Here is a 14,901-nt window from a genome sequence, read left to right as displayed (position 1 = left end):
CCCTAATCGGATCTGAGTCTCAGAACGACGCTGGGGAGGGCGCAGGCGTCTCCTTTATCGACAGGATAGATTCCACGAATGGCCGCGCTAACTCTGGGCAAAGCAGGCGTCGGCAGTGGCCCCCCGGGAACATTCCAGCAGCTGTGTGCACTTCAGCTCTTCGTGGAACGAGCAGCTAGCACAGCCTCGTTGGCTGTGTCGGGGCGGCGGCCTTGTGAATGGACCTGCTGCCTCCAAATACACCTTTCCCTGCGCTTTGCCAGCCTGAGACGGGGAGGGACGGCCGCCTGGGGCCACGTGTCTTCCCTCGTCCAAGCATGGGTGCCAAGCCCATGCTAAGAAATAGCAGGAGTGAGAGGGTGCCTGGCATCTGGAAGCACCGAGCGGGGCCTGTGCCTGAGTCATGCTGAGGAGTTCGTTATCACCCGGACCGGTGATGGGAACACAGCTGTCAGAAGTAACGTCGTGACCTTCCTCTCATCACCAGACAGAACGCCGGAGAGACTGAAACAAAAGGATCAGAAGAAACAGCCATTCTCTGCAGAGGCATCTGTTCAGCTGACACGGTGGATCGTTCCAGGCGCCGTGGCTGGTGGATTTCCCAAACACGAGCCCACCGCCTCCGCTGAGCACATGTCACAGCGTGTCAGCGGCTTCAAGGCTGAACAGGGCTCCCCGGTGTGGACACGGCGTGTGTTCATCCGTGGGTGACCTTGCGTCACTCCTCGCCAGCTCCGCAGACCGGCCGCAGGACACTCATCGCCCACGTGAGAAGCCCGGCCAGGCGCAGGGTGACGGCCTGCATTTGGGAAACCAGATCTTTCCAAGCAAAATCAAGTCAGCACTACAAAGTAGCATAAAGTAAAAGTATCATTCTTACACTTTGAAAATGTAACCTTTAAAGCGCTCACTAGGCAACAGCTGACGTTTTCACAACAGCCGCTGACAGACCTTTCACGCTGCCTGGAGCCTCAGACGCGATGTCTGGAAGAGGAGCCGTGTCCTCGAGGGCGGTGCTTTCCCTGCCCAGGTTCGGCCAGCGACCCCCACCCCCGCCAGGTGGGCACGGCCCCAGCCGGGGCCGTGCGGAGCCTGCACCTCTGTGCACCACTCAGCTCGTCTCTGCCTGTCCCTGCGGGTGCCGTGGGCAGCAGGAAATCCAATTTCAAACAGTTCCTCATGACATTCCTTTTGAAGAGGCTTTTCATAAAGGGATCTGTGGGCCCTATTTCTCAATAATAATTGGTATTGTTTCCACCTCCTCCAAGACACCACGAGGTCCTGGAGGGCGAGTTGGGAATTCATTTAAGGCCACTCACTACCTGGCTCCAGAGAAACTGCTGACAGCTTCATGAGGCTCGTCCACCACCGAGGGGTCACGGAGGCTCACGCCAGCCGCCCAGGGCAGTGTCGTCGGAGCAGCAGCCTGGAGTGTGTAAAGTTCTGTCACCCTCAGGGAGACCCAGTCCACAAAGACCTTTGGGTCTGCTGACCACTTGTGGCCAGGGGAACGGGGTGGGCGAGGGCAATCCGGGGGCCGTCGTCTGAGCCTCCACCACCCCCGTCTTTCCCGAGGCCTCAGCGTGGATCCCCTCAAAAGATTCACCTTGAGCCAACGTGAAGAGGGTTCCGGCATATGAAGACCCACCAAGTTCCCTCTCCTCTAGGAACGTTCCGGAGAAATAGGCTGCCCCTCCACACACTTACCATCACTGCTGTGTGAGCTTCGAAGTCGTCTTGGGGCAGACCTGCTAGGAGCCCTGCGGGCCCTTGGCCAGGAGGGGGAGGACCCAGGACCTGCCTTCGTGTTTGGAGAGTCATCCCTCAGGTCAATTTCTGACACTCCTTCTTTAACCAAAATTTTGTTTTTGTGATTTCGAAATTCAGGCAGGGAGACTGGGCAACATGAATGTACCCGAGCTGTGGGAAGAATTGGCAGAAAGGCTACAAATCGCTCACGAAGAATCTCTCACCAATAAAAACGGACTCATTCTTCACAGATCTGCTCTGATGGAGGTGGAAACCAGGCATCGCGTGTGATAAATGCTCTGGTCCCCAGGAGATCAAAAATGTTTCCCCTCAAATCCAGGAGAGTCAGAACCAGGATTAAAATCCAGCTTTCCTAGTCAAAAAACACTGCACTTCTTTGCTAAAAATACACTGACTGCACGAAAAACCAAGTCTCAGAGAGGTTCAAAGGCTGGTCTCTCACACCTGCCTTGGGCTGTTCCCAGGATCACTGTAAAGACAGCATTGCAATACCTGAGGCCTTCTCGGTGTAAAAATAATGCTTCTGGCTAGAATTAATTATTTATTACATTTATTCAGAGTATTTTTCTCTGCCCAAAGCGCAAACATTTCCCCAGAAAACTGAAGCAATACTGTGGTATCCATCCTGCGGTTAGCAAATAAAAATCCATTTAAAAAGCCAGGTTTACTGCTGGTTTTTCCATTTCCTCTGTTTTTAAATACCATGCTTCCAACTCTAAATAGAAAAATAAATATTTGCAGATTAAAGGTTTCATTTTCCTGCAGATATTCATGAAGATTAAATGTCACTTTAATCACATGTTGGTTTATTTCTCTGGGCATAGCATATTTGCATGTACTCACTCCCTGCAGGGAAATGAGTTTTCCTTGTGCCAGCTGGGGTTTATTTACCATTTGTTCCCATCCGCGTTAGCGTGGAGCTCCTTGAGTCAGAAAATGTAGATCTCAGCCAACTAATTGGTGTTCACGGATGGAAACGTTCAAGCTGAAGCTTCAGAGAGGCTGAGATGCCACCAAAGCAAAATCCCTTTTTGGTCCATCAAGGCGACAGGCAACCCGCAGGGGGCTGGCTGGGGGCCGAGCAGCGGCTTCTCAGCTTTTGGGGGGCCGGGCGAGATGGCAACACGCTCAGGGGCCAACTGTGAATCCAGCCTGGAGTTCTCTCCCCCAGGGAAAACTGGGGGTGCCGGTGTTGTTTCCCGGGGAAACTGACCTTACATCCAAGCCCGCCTGCACCTCCGGTGCCCGTGTGGTAACCACGCAGTAAGCCCCGCGCGGCCCCAGGAGGGCAGTGAGCTGCCACCCATGTCTCAGAAGGTGCGGGGCCCGCCCTTGTTGGCTGGAGCTTTTTTCTTTCCTCTCATCTCCTCGGTGGGCTGTTTAGTATGAGGTGGATTTTATTAAGTAGAAGAACAAAAGACAGGACTGAAAGAATAGAATTCTTTCTTAGGACCGGGTTTGGGGGTATCCGGCATTCTGTTCTTTATGGGAGAGAACACACGGCCCTGGAGAATCTTCCGCGCGCCCTGGATTTGAGCGGCCGTGGTGAAGCGGGAGCCCTGGCCCGCGCTGTCCGCGCACCGGGTCCCTGGTCAGCCATGGGCCTGGTGCTCTGTAAACCCGGAGGCCTGTCCACCTGCCTCTGCTTAGACTGTTGCCTCTGAATTCCTCATTTTCTCGTAGAAAACTGGGGTTTGACTCAGGATTCCCAAGGAGAGGGAAGGCCCCATGCAGCGTTCACCCTCTCAGCCGCGTCTCTCGCTGGAAATGACACAAAGTGTATCTCAGAATGTATTTTAGCCCGGCCCAACATCCTCAAAACCGAATGAAGCATCTTATAGACTCACTCATTGGCTTTCGTCCACAGAACGAAGAGCCCGTGTTCTCCAAGGACGGCCGGAAATTCTTCTTCGTCAGAGCCATCCCGCAGGGAGGTCAGGGGAAGTTTTACCACATCACCGTGTCCTCGTCCCAGGTGCGTCCCGCTAGTTCCCAGCTCTGCTCTGCTGCCCTGGTGACAGTCCCCAGTGGCCGAGCGCTGGGTGCACTTGTCATCTTTGAGGTCCCCAAAGTGAAGCCGGCACTGAAACTAGGAGGAGGGGCCGCACAGGGCACTCGTGAGACAGCTGTCCTGACCGGGGCTCAAAACCACGAGTGATGCTTCTGATAACTTCAGAGGGGACTCAGGGCCACTGTTGGGTCTGAGCCCCAGGATGGAGGTAGACAACTTTGCCCGTCCTGTCCTGTCGGCCTTTCCTTTGTCCGCTGGGTGCTCGGGGCCCGGCCCAGGGCACTCACGGCCCCTCGTGGTCCAGCTCCAGGGCATCCCACCTGCACGGTTAGCCAGCCAGACGCAGCGCCCTGCTCTCTGCTGCAGCCATGGGTGGGCCCTTCTGGCGGGATGAGGGCAGGGAGTGTTGAGCTGCACACCTGGGAATTAGAGAAAGCACACAGCCCGGGGAACGCGCCTCCTGCAGAGCACGCGCCCCGGGCAGCCTGCGCACCTCCCCGCCGGGTGGTCCCGGGGGCTGTGCCTCCGGGGAGCCCTGCCCTTGGGAGGAAGGTGGAGGGGCCGTGGCCCTCCCGTCAGCACCACCCTCGTCCTCGGTGTGGGTTCCACGTCGAAGCAGTCAAAGGCTTTTTGGGATCAGGGCATGTGAATACAATTTTACTTTTAAGAAGTTATCAAAAATATTCTGTGGATATAAAGTAGAAGATTCATATTCAAAATATGACCCACAAGACAGTTTCAAAAGGAAAATTCCCTGAATGGCCCACATAGAACGGCTTTGATGGAGCACGAACAGAAACTCGGCCCTGGCTCGGTCAGTGACCGGGGTCACCAGGACTCAGAGGCTCAGATGCGGATATTTCAGCTTTCAGTCCACTGAGCCACGTGACTTGGAGAATGTTTGCAGACCGGCTGCCATTGGTCCCCGTTCTGCAGCCGGCACGCTGGCCCCAGATTTCTGTGTTCTCTTATTTGGGATCACGTCAATCAGAATTTAAAGTGTTTAGATGTTTTCATTCGGCCCACCTCAGACTCATCCACGTGCCCGGCATTTGCTAAGTGCCCCTTAGATGCCCAGCGGGAAGCAGGCCCCACCCACCCGGAAGGCCCCTCTCCGCAGGAGCCCCTTGGACCCCCGCTGTCCTCCAGGATCCCCCATGCACCCAGCTTATCCCGCCTGGTCCCAGTCCGGCTCCCCACAGGCCCTCCCTTCTCCTGAGTCCCCCGATTCTGGGGTCACCCCCCCCACAGCGTGTGTCTCAGGCCCTTTGCCTGATTGGACACCATCCATCTCGCACCTGCTCCTGGAGCAGCTGCACTCAGAACCGCCTTGGCGCCTCCACCCCTCTCAGATCACACCGCTCCTGCCAAAGACGGTGGGCTTTCCTCCTCCTGTTATGACTTATTGTCGTAGTTGCTCTACTCCGGGAGGCATGTAGGGAGACACAGTGTGTGCAGACGTGCAGCGCTCAGTAAAGTGTTTCCAGACCTCCTTGCGAATAACAGCAGAGTGGCCGAGAGCCCAGATGTGCACCCAGCCCCCTCCCTCCCCCTTTCCTTCCTTCACTCTCTCTATTCCTGTTTCATCCACTCCCCCGCAGTCCTCTCCTCCCTCCCTCCCTGCCCCCTACAGTAACGACCACTGATTAGACTTACAGATTGTAAAGGAGCCATCTCAGCGGCGTGCCAGGCGCTGACTCCTGGGACCCAGGGCTCCAAGTGGGACTCTCTGGGCACAGAGAAGGGGGCTGCGGCCTGGGGGTGGTCAGATGGAGGCCAGCTCGGAGGACAGGATCAGGCGGGGCGGGGGGTGGGGGCAGGCACCCACCCTCTCCCCCACACTTAATATCGGAGGCCCCGGGGCTGAGCAGCCAGGCTGGGGTCCAGTCCTCCCTCTCCGTGTCCTGTGTGTGTTTCAGCCCAACAGCAGCAATGACAACATTCAGTCCATCACGTCCGGGGACTGGGACGTGACCAGGATCCTGTCCTACGATGAGACGCGGAATAAGATGTGAGTGAGCCCGCCCTGTCCCAGACCCCCGCTGAGTGGCCCCACCTCCTGTGCTCGCAGGGCAAGCCCAGGGCCTCGCCTTTCCCTCTCAGCCTAGGTCACGTCGTCCCGGTTCCTCCATGAAAACCTGTGTTAGGTTCCTGCCCGCCAGCCCCACGTCCAGAGCCGCAGGTCCTAATGGCCACGTGGGGCCACGCGGACCCCCGGGCCTTCGCAGGTCCCCGCAGGAGCTTCGTGGTGAGCGCTGCCTCGTTCACAGCGGCTCCCTGATCCAGGGTCATGACTTCCCCACTTCAGAGGCAAATAAGCCAAGACAGACCAACAGTTAAGTGTTCGGTCAGTAACAGGAGGCTCTGGGATTCAACTCAGGCGGTGGGAGTCCAGGCAGGGCGCTGTTCAGCCCCGGTCACGGACCAGAGCCAGGGCTCCGCACACAGGGTCCGGGGTGGGAGTCAGCCCACCCGAGTTGTGGAATCGGGCTGTGTGTCTGGACCTATAGCGAGAGTTCTCGGGTCCTCACCCGCCAGAAGGTTAATCCTATACAGAAACCCAGGCCTCCGAGCCCAACTGTACACACCCCACCCCACAGCAGGGCCCCGCCGGCGACGCAGGCTCACCTGGGGCCGGGGGAGGTCTGCAGCGGCGTGTCCCTCGGCCCGTGAATGTGTGGCCATCCCCAGTCCGGCCCGCCCACGTGAAGCTGGCCCCGGGGAGGGGGCGTTGCTCATTGTGGGCCCGGGAACAGCGCACGTCCCTGGAAAGGTCAGTGTGTAAAATGAAAACCTGCCCTGAAGCCACCTGACTGCTGTGCACCTGCTGGTCTCTGCAGCTACTTCCTCAGCACGGAGGACCTGCCGAGGAGGCGCCAGCTCTACAGGTACGCCCGCCGGCCTCCCACGGAGGGCTCGGCGCTGCAGCCGCCCTGCGGCAGTACCGGGGCGGGGGGGGGGCGCAGGGAAGACCCCCACCTCGACAGGTGTCTCCGCGGCCTGGAGGGAAAGGCCAAACGTGCTGAGGCCACCGCGTCTAAGGCTGTATTGTATTTCTCCGCTTTTGTCAAATTGAGTTCTCCCCGTCGCTTGCTTTCTTCTCATGGTAGCAGGTGGGGCTCTAACAGGCTTCCACCTTCAGTCAGACTGACGTGGGGGGTTACCCCCAGTGGGGTTTTTCTCAGAGGGGAGTCGAGTTCGGGCACATGCCGGCGGGCTGGGGTGCAGGCCAGCCTGAACCCAGGCTGACGTGATGTGGGACGTTGGTCGGATTCCCAGATCTCGAGGTGGCGGAGGGGTGACCTCTGCGTCATGGAGAAGGACTAGGTGCGTCCAGGGTCTGTCCCTCCTCGGAGTCAGTGCTGTCGCCTGCCCTGTCTCCCCAGTCGCTCTGCTCGTGAGAGAAGGTTTGGGGTCTGCAGTGCGCTTCTCCCCGGGAGCTTTCTGCTGGTGGGCCGGCTGGACAGGGGGCGGCCTGTTATCTCCGATGCCTTCTGGACGGGAAGGAGGTGGCGGCTGGTTACTGCGCACACGCACACGGGCCACCTGAGAGGCCTCTGTTCTGCGTGGGCCTCGCGGTCTGGGCTGGGCCCACGCCCGGTATCCCCTCCCCCCACTGCCGGGAGGTGGGCGGAGGCCTGTCAGGTGCACGACTGCCCCCCCGCCCCCGCCGGTCCCTGTGCTGAGTCAGGAGAAGCCCAGCAAATCCACGTGGTTGTAGCTTTGCTTCTCCCTGTGGGCTGTCCGTCACTGCTCGTCCACCAGGATGACCCCATCAGTCCCATCACCACGTTAGTAGGAGACTGAGGCAGACCACGCTGACGCGTACTCTGAGGGGGCCGAGCTCTCCCCCCGGAACATCTTCACTCTCGTGGGCAGTTTTCACGTTAGAATTCTTCCCACGCCAAGTGCTCGGACAAGGGCTGCTTCCAGGTTTATTGAAAGATACCTCGGTCTCTCTTAACTTTCAGAAACACATGTTAGGCCTCCTTGACGTGAAGTCATGGTTGCTCAGAGTGGCCCGGGTGGCAGCTTCAAGTAGGCCCCTCCTGCTCTTGGCCACTGAGTGAGAACCTCCTCTCACCATGACTCTGGCTTTGGAAGCAGCCGGAGCCCAGCTCAGCTGGTGTTTCCCTGCCTGTCCTCCCCTGGCAGCCGGCCCTCGGAGGGGGGTCAGAGGCCCAGACACACAGCTACTGTCCCCAGAGTGCTAACTGCTGGCTCAGGTCCTAGAACATGCTAGAAGTAATGCCGCACACACTCTCTCCCCAACCAGGCCCAGGCTGGGGCTAGAACACCTCCCGTGAAGCGGGTGCTCAGGGCTCCTGCCCGTGGGGGGACTGGGGCTCAGGACGGCTCGGGGGAGGGGACAACAGAGCCAGGCGCTTCCGGTGGTCCGCAGGGAGACGGGGGAGCCCGGGGAGCCCATGGGAAGGGTGCCCCAGGACAGCTTTGCAGGGGAGCGGCCAGTGGCTGGAAACACAGAGCTGGGAGACACGGGTCTGGCCACGGTGACCGTCCCCCCGTCCCTGCAGCGCCAACACCGTGGGCAACTTCAACCGGCAGTGCCTCTCCTGCGACCTGGTGGACAACTGCACCTACTTCAACGCCGCCTTCAGCCCCGGCGCCGACTTCTTCCTGCTCACATGCGAAGGTGAGTGCCGGCCGGGCCTCAGCCTCCCCTTGGGCCGCCGCTGCCGGGCCCGGCGGCCCGTGCTGCTGGGGGGGCGCTGTCAGGGGCGCTGCTGGGGGGCACTGGCGGGGGCACCCCCACCCAGGGCAGGTGAGGGGTCGGCTCCCGGGAGCCGCGTCTGCCGTGGGGCGCGTTACTGATACTTCACTTCTTATAAAGGTGTACAGCTTCCTGTGGGTCAAGCCATTTAATCCCGGTGTTTGCCTCCATTTTCCTTTTAAAACAATGTACCTTACATGGTGATGAACGTAGGCCATCTCTAAAGGTAAGAAAACAATGTCAAGGATCCTTAAGCATATTAAAGAATTGCGATTGTGTAAAAGAAGACTCAGGGGGAAAATTATTTCCCCATGGCCCCAGGCATGGATAATTTATCCCAAACTTCAGAACGTCCTGGACCACGCCATGGGCGTATGCAGAACAGTAGGCCACGCCCCGTAATGGACACAAGGAGATGTCGTTGCGTCTTGTCGTATCTTGAAAAGATAAGACGGGAACCCTCGGAAAGGTAAAAATAATAAATATGGTTGTAACGAAATATGTCTCAAAGAAGGGCTTGATCTGCTGAGATCACCTCAAGGAATGAAACCATGCCGCAGGCGGAGACGGACGGACACCAGGAGCAGTTCCGTCCTCCGAGTCTCGGGCAAGGAGCAAGCCCATCGGAGCTGCGTCTCTGGTAACCATTCAGGAGCTCCGGACCCCATCCTGCTGTCACCAGCAATGTCAGCTAGAATCCTGAACAGTCGCAGGACGGGAAGGCGCAGCCCGCTTGGCGCCACGCTCAGTCCCGGACACTCTCCTGTAACGGGTAGGGGGGCGGGCATGTGTTGGGGGCCGGCGGCGTCTGACATGCAGCCTTAGCCCCACCCCCTCGGACACAGCTTTTCTTACCAGACTCCTCTTCTGCCGGTGAGACCTGCTGCCCCCCGGGGACCTTCCTGAAGTGACAGCTTAGGAAGATGCAGAGATTTCTGGGGCACAGAGACTGGGAAAACGTGGCCAGAGACCACAGTCTGACAGGAGCAGCGTAACCAGAGGTCTGAAGTCTGACCTCCAGAAGGAGGAAGTGGCTTTAAAACGTGCAAGGTCGTGATAAGCAACAGAAGGGAAAATCGAAGAATGGCTAACTGGGAGCGCGGACGTGGGCACCCTTTGGAAGGTCTGTCAAAGAGGGCAGATGTCAAGTTCCAGAAGTGGGTTTAAACACGAGGCAGAGAGTGAGCGGGGGCTTCAAGGCCACACTGTCACCGGTCGAGGAGGTGACGACTGAATCTGGTTCTTGGGTTCTCACTGACCCTCACTAGCACATGCTCCGTGTGGCCCTCTGTCACAAATCCAGCATCTTGTCTGTGACAAGCCCCTCCCCCGCCTCCTGAGGCAGCCAGAAGGTCCCTGTGAGTCCAGCCGGGGCTTCTCGCTCTGGATATGGTCAGAACGGCCTCGTTCCGAGGACAGCGGCCCCCTGTGCCCAGTTTCCACAGAGCTCTGGCCCTGGGCCGACGCTGAAAGGCTGGATTCAGGCAAGGAAGCACCTGTGTCCCGTGCGCTGAACACAAACACGGCTCCCTCGTCGGGAGGCCACGTGGATGGTGTGTCTGGAGAACACTGCACGGACTTCCCGTCCTGGTGTCCGTCCGTCCTGAGGCGGGAGTAACATTTCTTTTCATGTTTATGCCCCAGCCAGTCCGGGGACGTTTTCTATCCGTAAAGCTGCTTGTGCTGTGGTCTGCGAACACTGCATGTGAAGAGACCATCCTCGGTGGTCACTGTGAAGGAGAACGAAGCAAAGAACGGGTACAGACAGCCTGGGTCACCTGCACAGCTGAGGACACCACAATCTCCGCCTCAGGAGGGAGGGATGCCCCCAAGCACACCTCGCCCCCCCATAACGGAGCAGACCCGTTGAGTCTCAGGGTGGGAAGGTCTGAGTCTCCAGCCCCTGCTTCGTCTTATCAAGAAACGTGAGCCTTAACCCATGGTGCTGTCACCTCGGGATTTTCCGAATCGTTCAAAACCTGTTTAGGTATTCAGCCTGCTGCCTCACACGTGAGCACAGACCAGCCCTCCTCCCGGCAGAGCTGCTCTTTGAAAAATCTTTCATTGTAACCTGTTTTCTGGCTAATGTAACTTGAATGTCAAAATCCACCTCCTCCCCAAAAACCTAATCAAAACCCCATTTTAAAAAAGGGATCGTCTAGAAAGACATAAACTTACAAAGACAACAAAGTGGATGAAATGAGAGCAGCTGCCCCCCTTGACAGCTTCCAGCTTGTCACTTGGACACAGTTCCAGCGATGAGTGCCTTAGTCCCCCCGGAAGTCAGATCCTGATGCCGCAGACCCCCGTTCCCCCCACAGGCACTGGCAGCAGCAGCCATCAGGGACGGCAAAGGGGGCTGAACGACAGTTCAGAAACAGCAATGATTCCGCCCGGCTGGACTGCTGGCTGCACTTGCCCCTGCCAGGGTCGGCGCCCCCCCCCCCCAGCAGCTCTGCATCCCCGCACTCAGCCACGCGGACAACCGCAGCAGCGAGGGCAGGAGCCCTTCCTTTTTAGGCCGAGGGGAATGTGAGAGCAGTTTGACGGTGCTCTTTGGTGAGTTAGGGAGAGGAGGTCTGAACGCTCCCACATTTAAGATTGTTTGGACGTCAGGGAGGGAAGTGGGCGTACTCAGTGTGGGCAGAGCCGGGGTTCCCGTCCAGGGATCCAGTAACCCGGACAAGGTGGACGCCGAGTAGCGGGAATGGCCAATCAGAGCAGACAAGCCGTCGCATCATGTTAGTACTTACTTTTTCCCCCAAATCTTTGATTTAATAAAATAACTTAACTTTAAAAAAAAGACTATTGGCACATAATTCATACATAATCTTAAAATAAGAGGGAGACATAATCTCAGGATAAGAACGCATCACTTAAACTGAATGCACTTAACCTGATTTTTTTTCGTTTTTATTAGGTACTGTTACAGTTTGACTGCACATATACAGTATGTTGCATGTAAATACATAGTATACTGCGCATATAATTTACATATATGTTCTGTTCACTGTTTCTAAGAATGTTTAGACCTTTAGCTTTTTAAACTTAGTTATCAATGGAGTAAAGCTAACCACAATATAAGAATTAATTCAAAAAGATACACGCACCCTGCTACTAACAGCAACATTATTTATAATTGCCAAGATGTGGAAACACCCTAAGCGCATCGCGTTAGTCCTCAAGGGCTGGGATAAGGGCTGGGATCATGGCAGCTGGGAATGGTGACAGCCCCGTCCAAACCTGCTCATCTTCTTGCTTTCTGTGGACCTTCCATTTTGGTGGTTTCTGGTAAGTTCCTCTGATCCAGCCCGTCCCCTTAGCTGACAGCGCTGTGCCCAGCGCTGGACCCCTGTCCCGGCTGACGATGGCAGGTCAACTGCCTGCAGTCGGTCCTTCTGTTTGATCAGTTCTTTGCCGTATGGTCCTCCTCCTCCTGCCCAGCTGTTCTGCCGCGGTGTATGTTGTCCATCTCCACCGCGGGAGAGTGTCATTTAGTCTCAGCACCAGGTCCTTTCTCCGCTAATCTGTCATGAGCATTTCTTCTGCGGTTCCTCAAAGTTTGCCACTTTTGCATTTCTCTATAATTCTTAACTTCTTAATTTTGATTACATACAAAACCACTTAAAGTTACATAAAATTGACTTTGCTGTTCATATGTCAGAGCCTACTCTGAGTGAGAGTTACAGAATTTATATGCAGGTGTCATTTTTAAGAATTTAAGTTATTTTTGCAAAAAAAAAAAAACTTCCATTGTGATTTTAACAAGTTAAAAACAGCACATGCGCGTGGTTAGAAAATGTCGTTATTAAAGAATGGCCTTTGCTGGGGAGGGTGTGGCGCAGTGGTGAGGCCTGCTCGGCGTGCTCAAGGTCCTGGGTTCCGCGTCCGGTACCTCCATTAAAAAAATAAATAATAAACCTAATTACCTACCCCCCCAAAAAGAAAAAAAAAAAGAATGGTCTTTGCCTCTCCACTACCGTGTCCCAGTGGAAGCTACTGTTAACTTGTTTGAAAAATACACTTAAAAATACATAAATTATTTTTGCACACTGTTATATTAAAAACAGACTAAAACAGCATCTAGGTAAGTAAAGACCCGGAGATGTGTGCGCTGCTCGCACCCACCCCTGTGAAGCTGGGGCCCCTCCCTCCGTGTCAGGGTTCGTATCTGGAAGGCGCGGGTTGTGGACGATCACTGGGGACTTGATTGGGGGCACGTGTGAACCGCAGTCAGTAGGGCCTCGTGGAAACTCATTTAACACATTTAATGCAGAGGTTTCAGTTCCTTTCCAGATCTCTAGGGGCTGGCAGCGAAGCCAGCTGCCCCCAGAAGACTGCAGTGCGATGCGACCTTTCATAACAAAATCATGTACATCCCAGGATTCACCAGGGGCTTTTGGTTTGCGTGCTGCTTCCTTGGTCTTCTCGGCAAAGCCATGAGCACCTGATGTTTGTCCAGCTTCTTACAGCCTGAAAAGCACATTCTTGTGACACTGGGTGCCGGAGTCGCACTTCCGACTGCCTGCACTCCGTGCTTCCCACAGGTAGGCCCTCATGGCGTCCCTGACCTCAGCTGTGCTTCACACGGCAGTGCTGCTGTCTCTGACTGCCTGACGATCTCCATACTTCCTCCAAAGTTGCTCCTCAGCCAGGGAACGAGGGTCCCGGTCCCCTCCCAGGAGGTTGCCCGGGCGGCGTGGACATGGCTGTGGGTTCACTCGGACCCATGTCTGCGATGGGCACTCAGCCGTCCGGGGTCGCCCACAGCGGACGCCTGCCTCCTCACCCCCGCACCTGTGACCCCGCCAGCCAATCCTGGATACACCCAATCTCGCCTTTAAAGAGAGAAGCACTCACCTTCAGCACGTTTCCTGGGGCTGCCACAGCAGACGCCTGCAAAGCAGGGGGCCTGGCGCCGCGGAAGTGTGATCTCTGCAGTCCTGGGGGCCGGAGTCCGAAAGCAGGCAGGGCGGGGTGCCCACGTGCCACGTGTCTGTCACACTGGGTGCCGTCCCCTCAAAGAAACCGATTCCTCCCTCATGATGAGGTTGAAATGTCAGGTATCCGGGCTTTGAGACCACCCTGAACTCCCCTTGTCCTGCAGGAGGAAGTAAAGCGGATTTTCTTACAGGGAGCTAACGTGCTAAAGCCTTGTGGTCAGGGGAGATGGAAGGGACAGCATGTCGTTTCAGAGAACGGAAATGTGCCCTCAGGAAGGAACATTCGTGAGACCCTGTTACTGGAAGGAGCAGAAACAGCTACCATCCTGGCACCACAGGACTTCTCCTGGGGGAAGGCTGTTGCCCAAAACTCCTGTTTGAAGGACAGCTCTGTCTGTCCTGAATCTTTTGGACTGGGGGACAGAAAGACGCACGTCCCTCCAGAGTGGCCCGGGGGTGACGCTGGTTCACCCTGGCTCCTACGGCGCACATCTGAGTAGGTGCACCTGTATCCTGGCCCAGTGTAGGAATTACACGTTCTTCCTCTGTTCAGTTTATTTCAAATAGCTGATATACCCAATGGTAAGTGAGGAGCCCCAAAGACAGAAAAATAGTAGTAATTATTAATTATGATTATAAAGAATATAATCATTAAATAATATCAGTAATCAGCCACCTGCATCACTGAGGAAATCCGTGCGGTGGTACCAGTTCTCAGCAGCAGGGTCTGGAAGGGGAAACACACGGTCTGGTCCTGCAAGCTGCCTAATCCTCCAGACGTCTCTTCATCCAAGTTGCCAAGGCATTAACCCGGGCAGCCCTTTTAATTGTGAGTTTGTCCAGGTGAACGTTTGGAACCAGGCTTGACACTCCTTGGAGCCTCACTTGTGTGTCCATGAGCAAGAACAGCTGTTCAGCCTCTCGGACACTCAGAGCTGTTCCCTTGGAGGTTGCGGGTTCCACGACTGAGGAGAGACCGCATCACGAGCGTAGCCGCGCAGATGCTCTGGAGATGCTATGCTCATCGGAAAACGTGGCCAGCTCCCGAGCTGACCCTCCGTGGGAGCCCTGCTGCTCCCTGGCAACAGCCAGTCCGCTGGGAAGGGACTTAGCGCTTGCCTGGTTAACACCGCCCCGTCACCAGCAGGTGTTGAGCTGTGCTGGTGCCTGGAGCCAGCGTACCCCTCTGCAGGATGAGGGCTCATGTCCTGACAGTGCGCTCCCTGAAATGCCCATTAGAAATAAATCATGTTATTCTGTGCCATAGACAGTGCTCCGAACCCCAGCTCCTTTACCGCTGTCGCCCTGACTCCAGGTGATAGGAGCCTTAAGTCCTCCGTCTGCCTTCAGGGCCTCCCTCTGACCAGCCCTCTCTGCTCCTGGCCACCCAACCATATTCCCTAAAGATTGTTTCTCTGCCAGATGTCTTCCTGGGCACATGCATT

General features: G+C 56.3%; 1 protein-coding gene across 4 annotated transcripts in view; it reads left to right on the top strand.

Moving 5' to 3' along the window:
• Window positions 1-14,901, top strand: part of DPP6 (dipeptidyl peptidase like 6) — an 846,122-nt gene that overhangs the window by 779,263 nt on the left and 51,958 nt on the right. For all 4 annotated transcript variants that reach the window (XM_074366690.1, XM_074366691.1, XM_074366689.1 and 1 more), the window contains exons 13-16: window positions 3,638-3,745; window positions 5,701-5,792; window positions 6,622-6,669; window positions 8,317-8,435. In XM_074366690.1, the coding sequence (XP_074222791.1) occupies window positions 3,638-3,745; window positions 5,701-5,792; window positions 6,622-6,669; window positions 8,317-8,435 (367 nt within the window). The remainder of the gene's footprint in view (window positions 1-3,637; window positions 3,746-5,700; window positions 5,793-6,621; window positions 6,670-8,316; window positions 8,436-14,901) is intronic.

This window comes from Camelus bactrianus, chromosome 7, assembly GCF_048773025.1.
Source record: "Camelus bactrianus isolate YW-2024 breed Bactrian camel chromosome 7, ASM4877302v1, whole genome shotgun sequence".
Lineage (NCBI taxonomy): Eukaryota > Metazoa > Chordata > Mammalia > Artiodactyla > Camelidae > Camelus > Camelus bactrianus.
The sequence above is the reverse complement of the archived record's forward strand: the minus strand, read 5'-3'. Positions and strand labels throughout refer to the sequence as shown.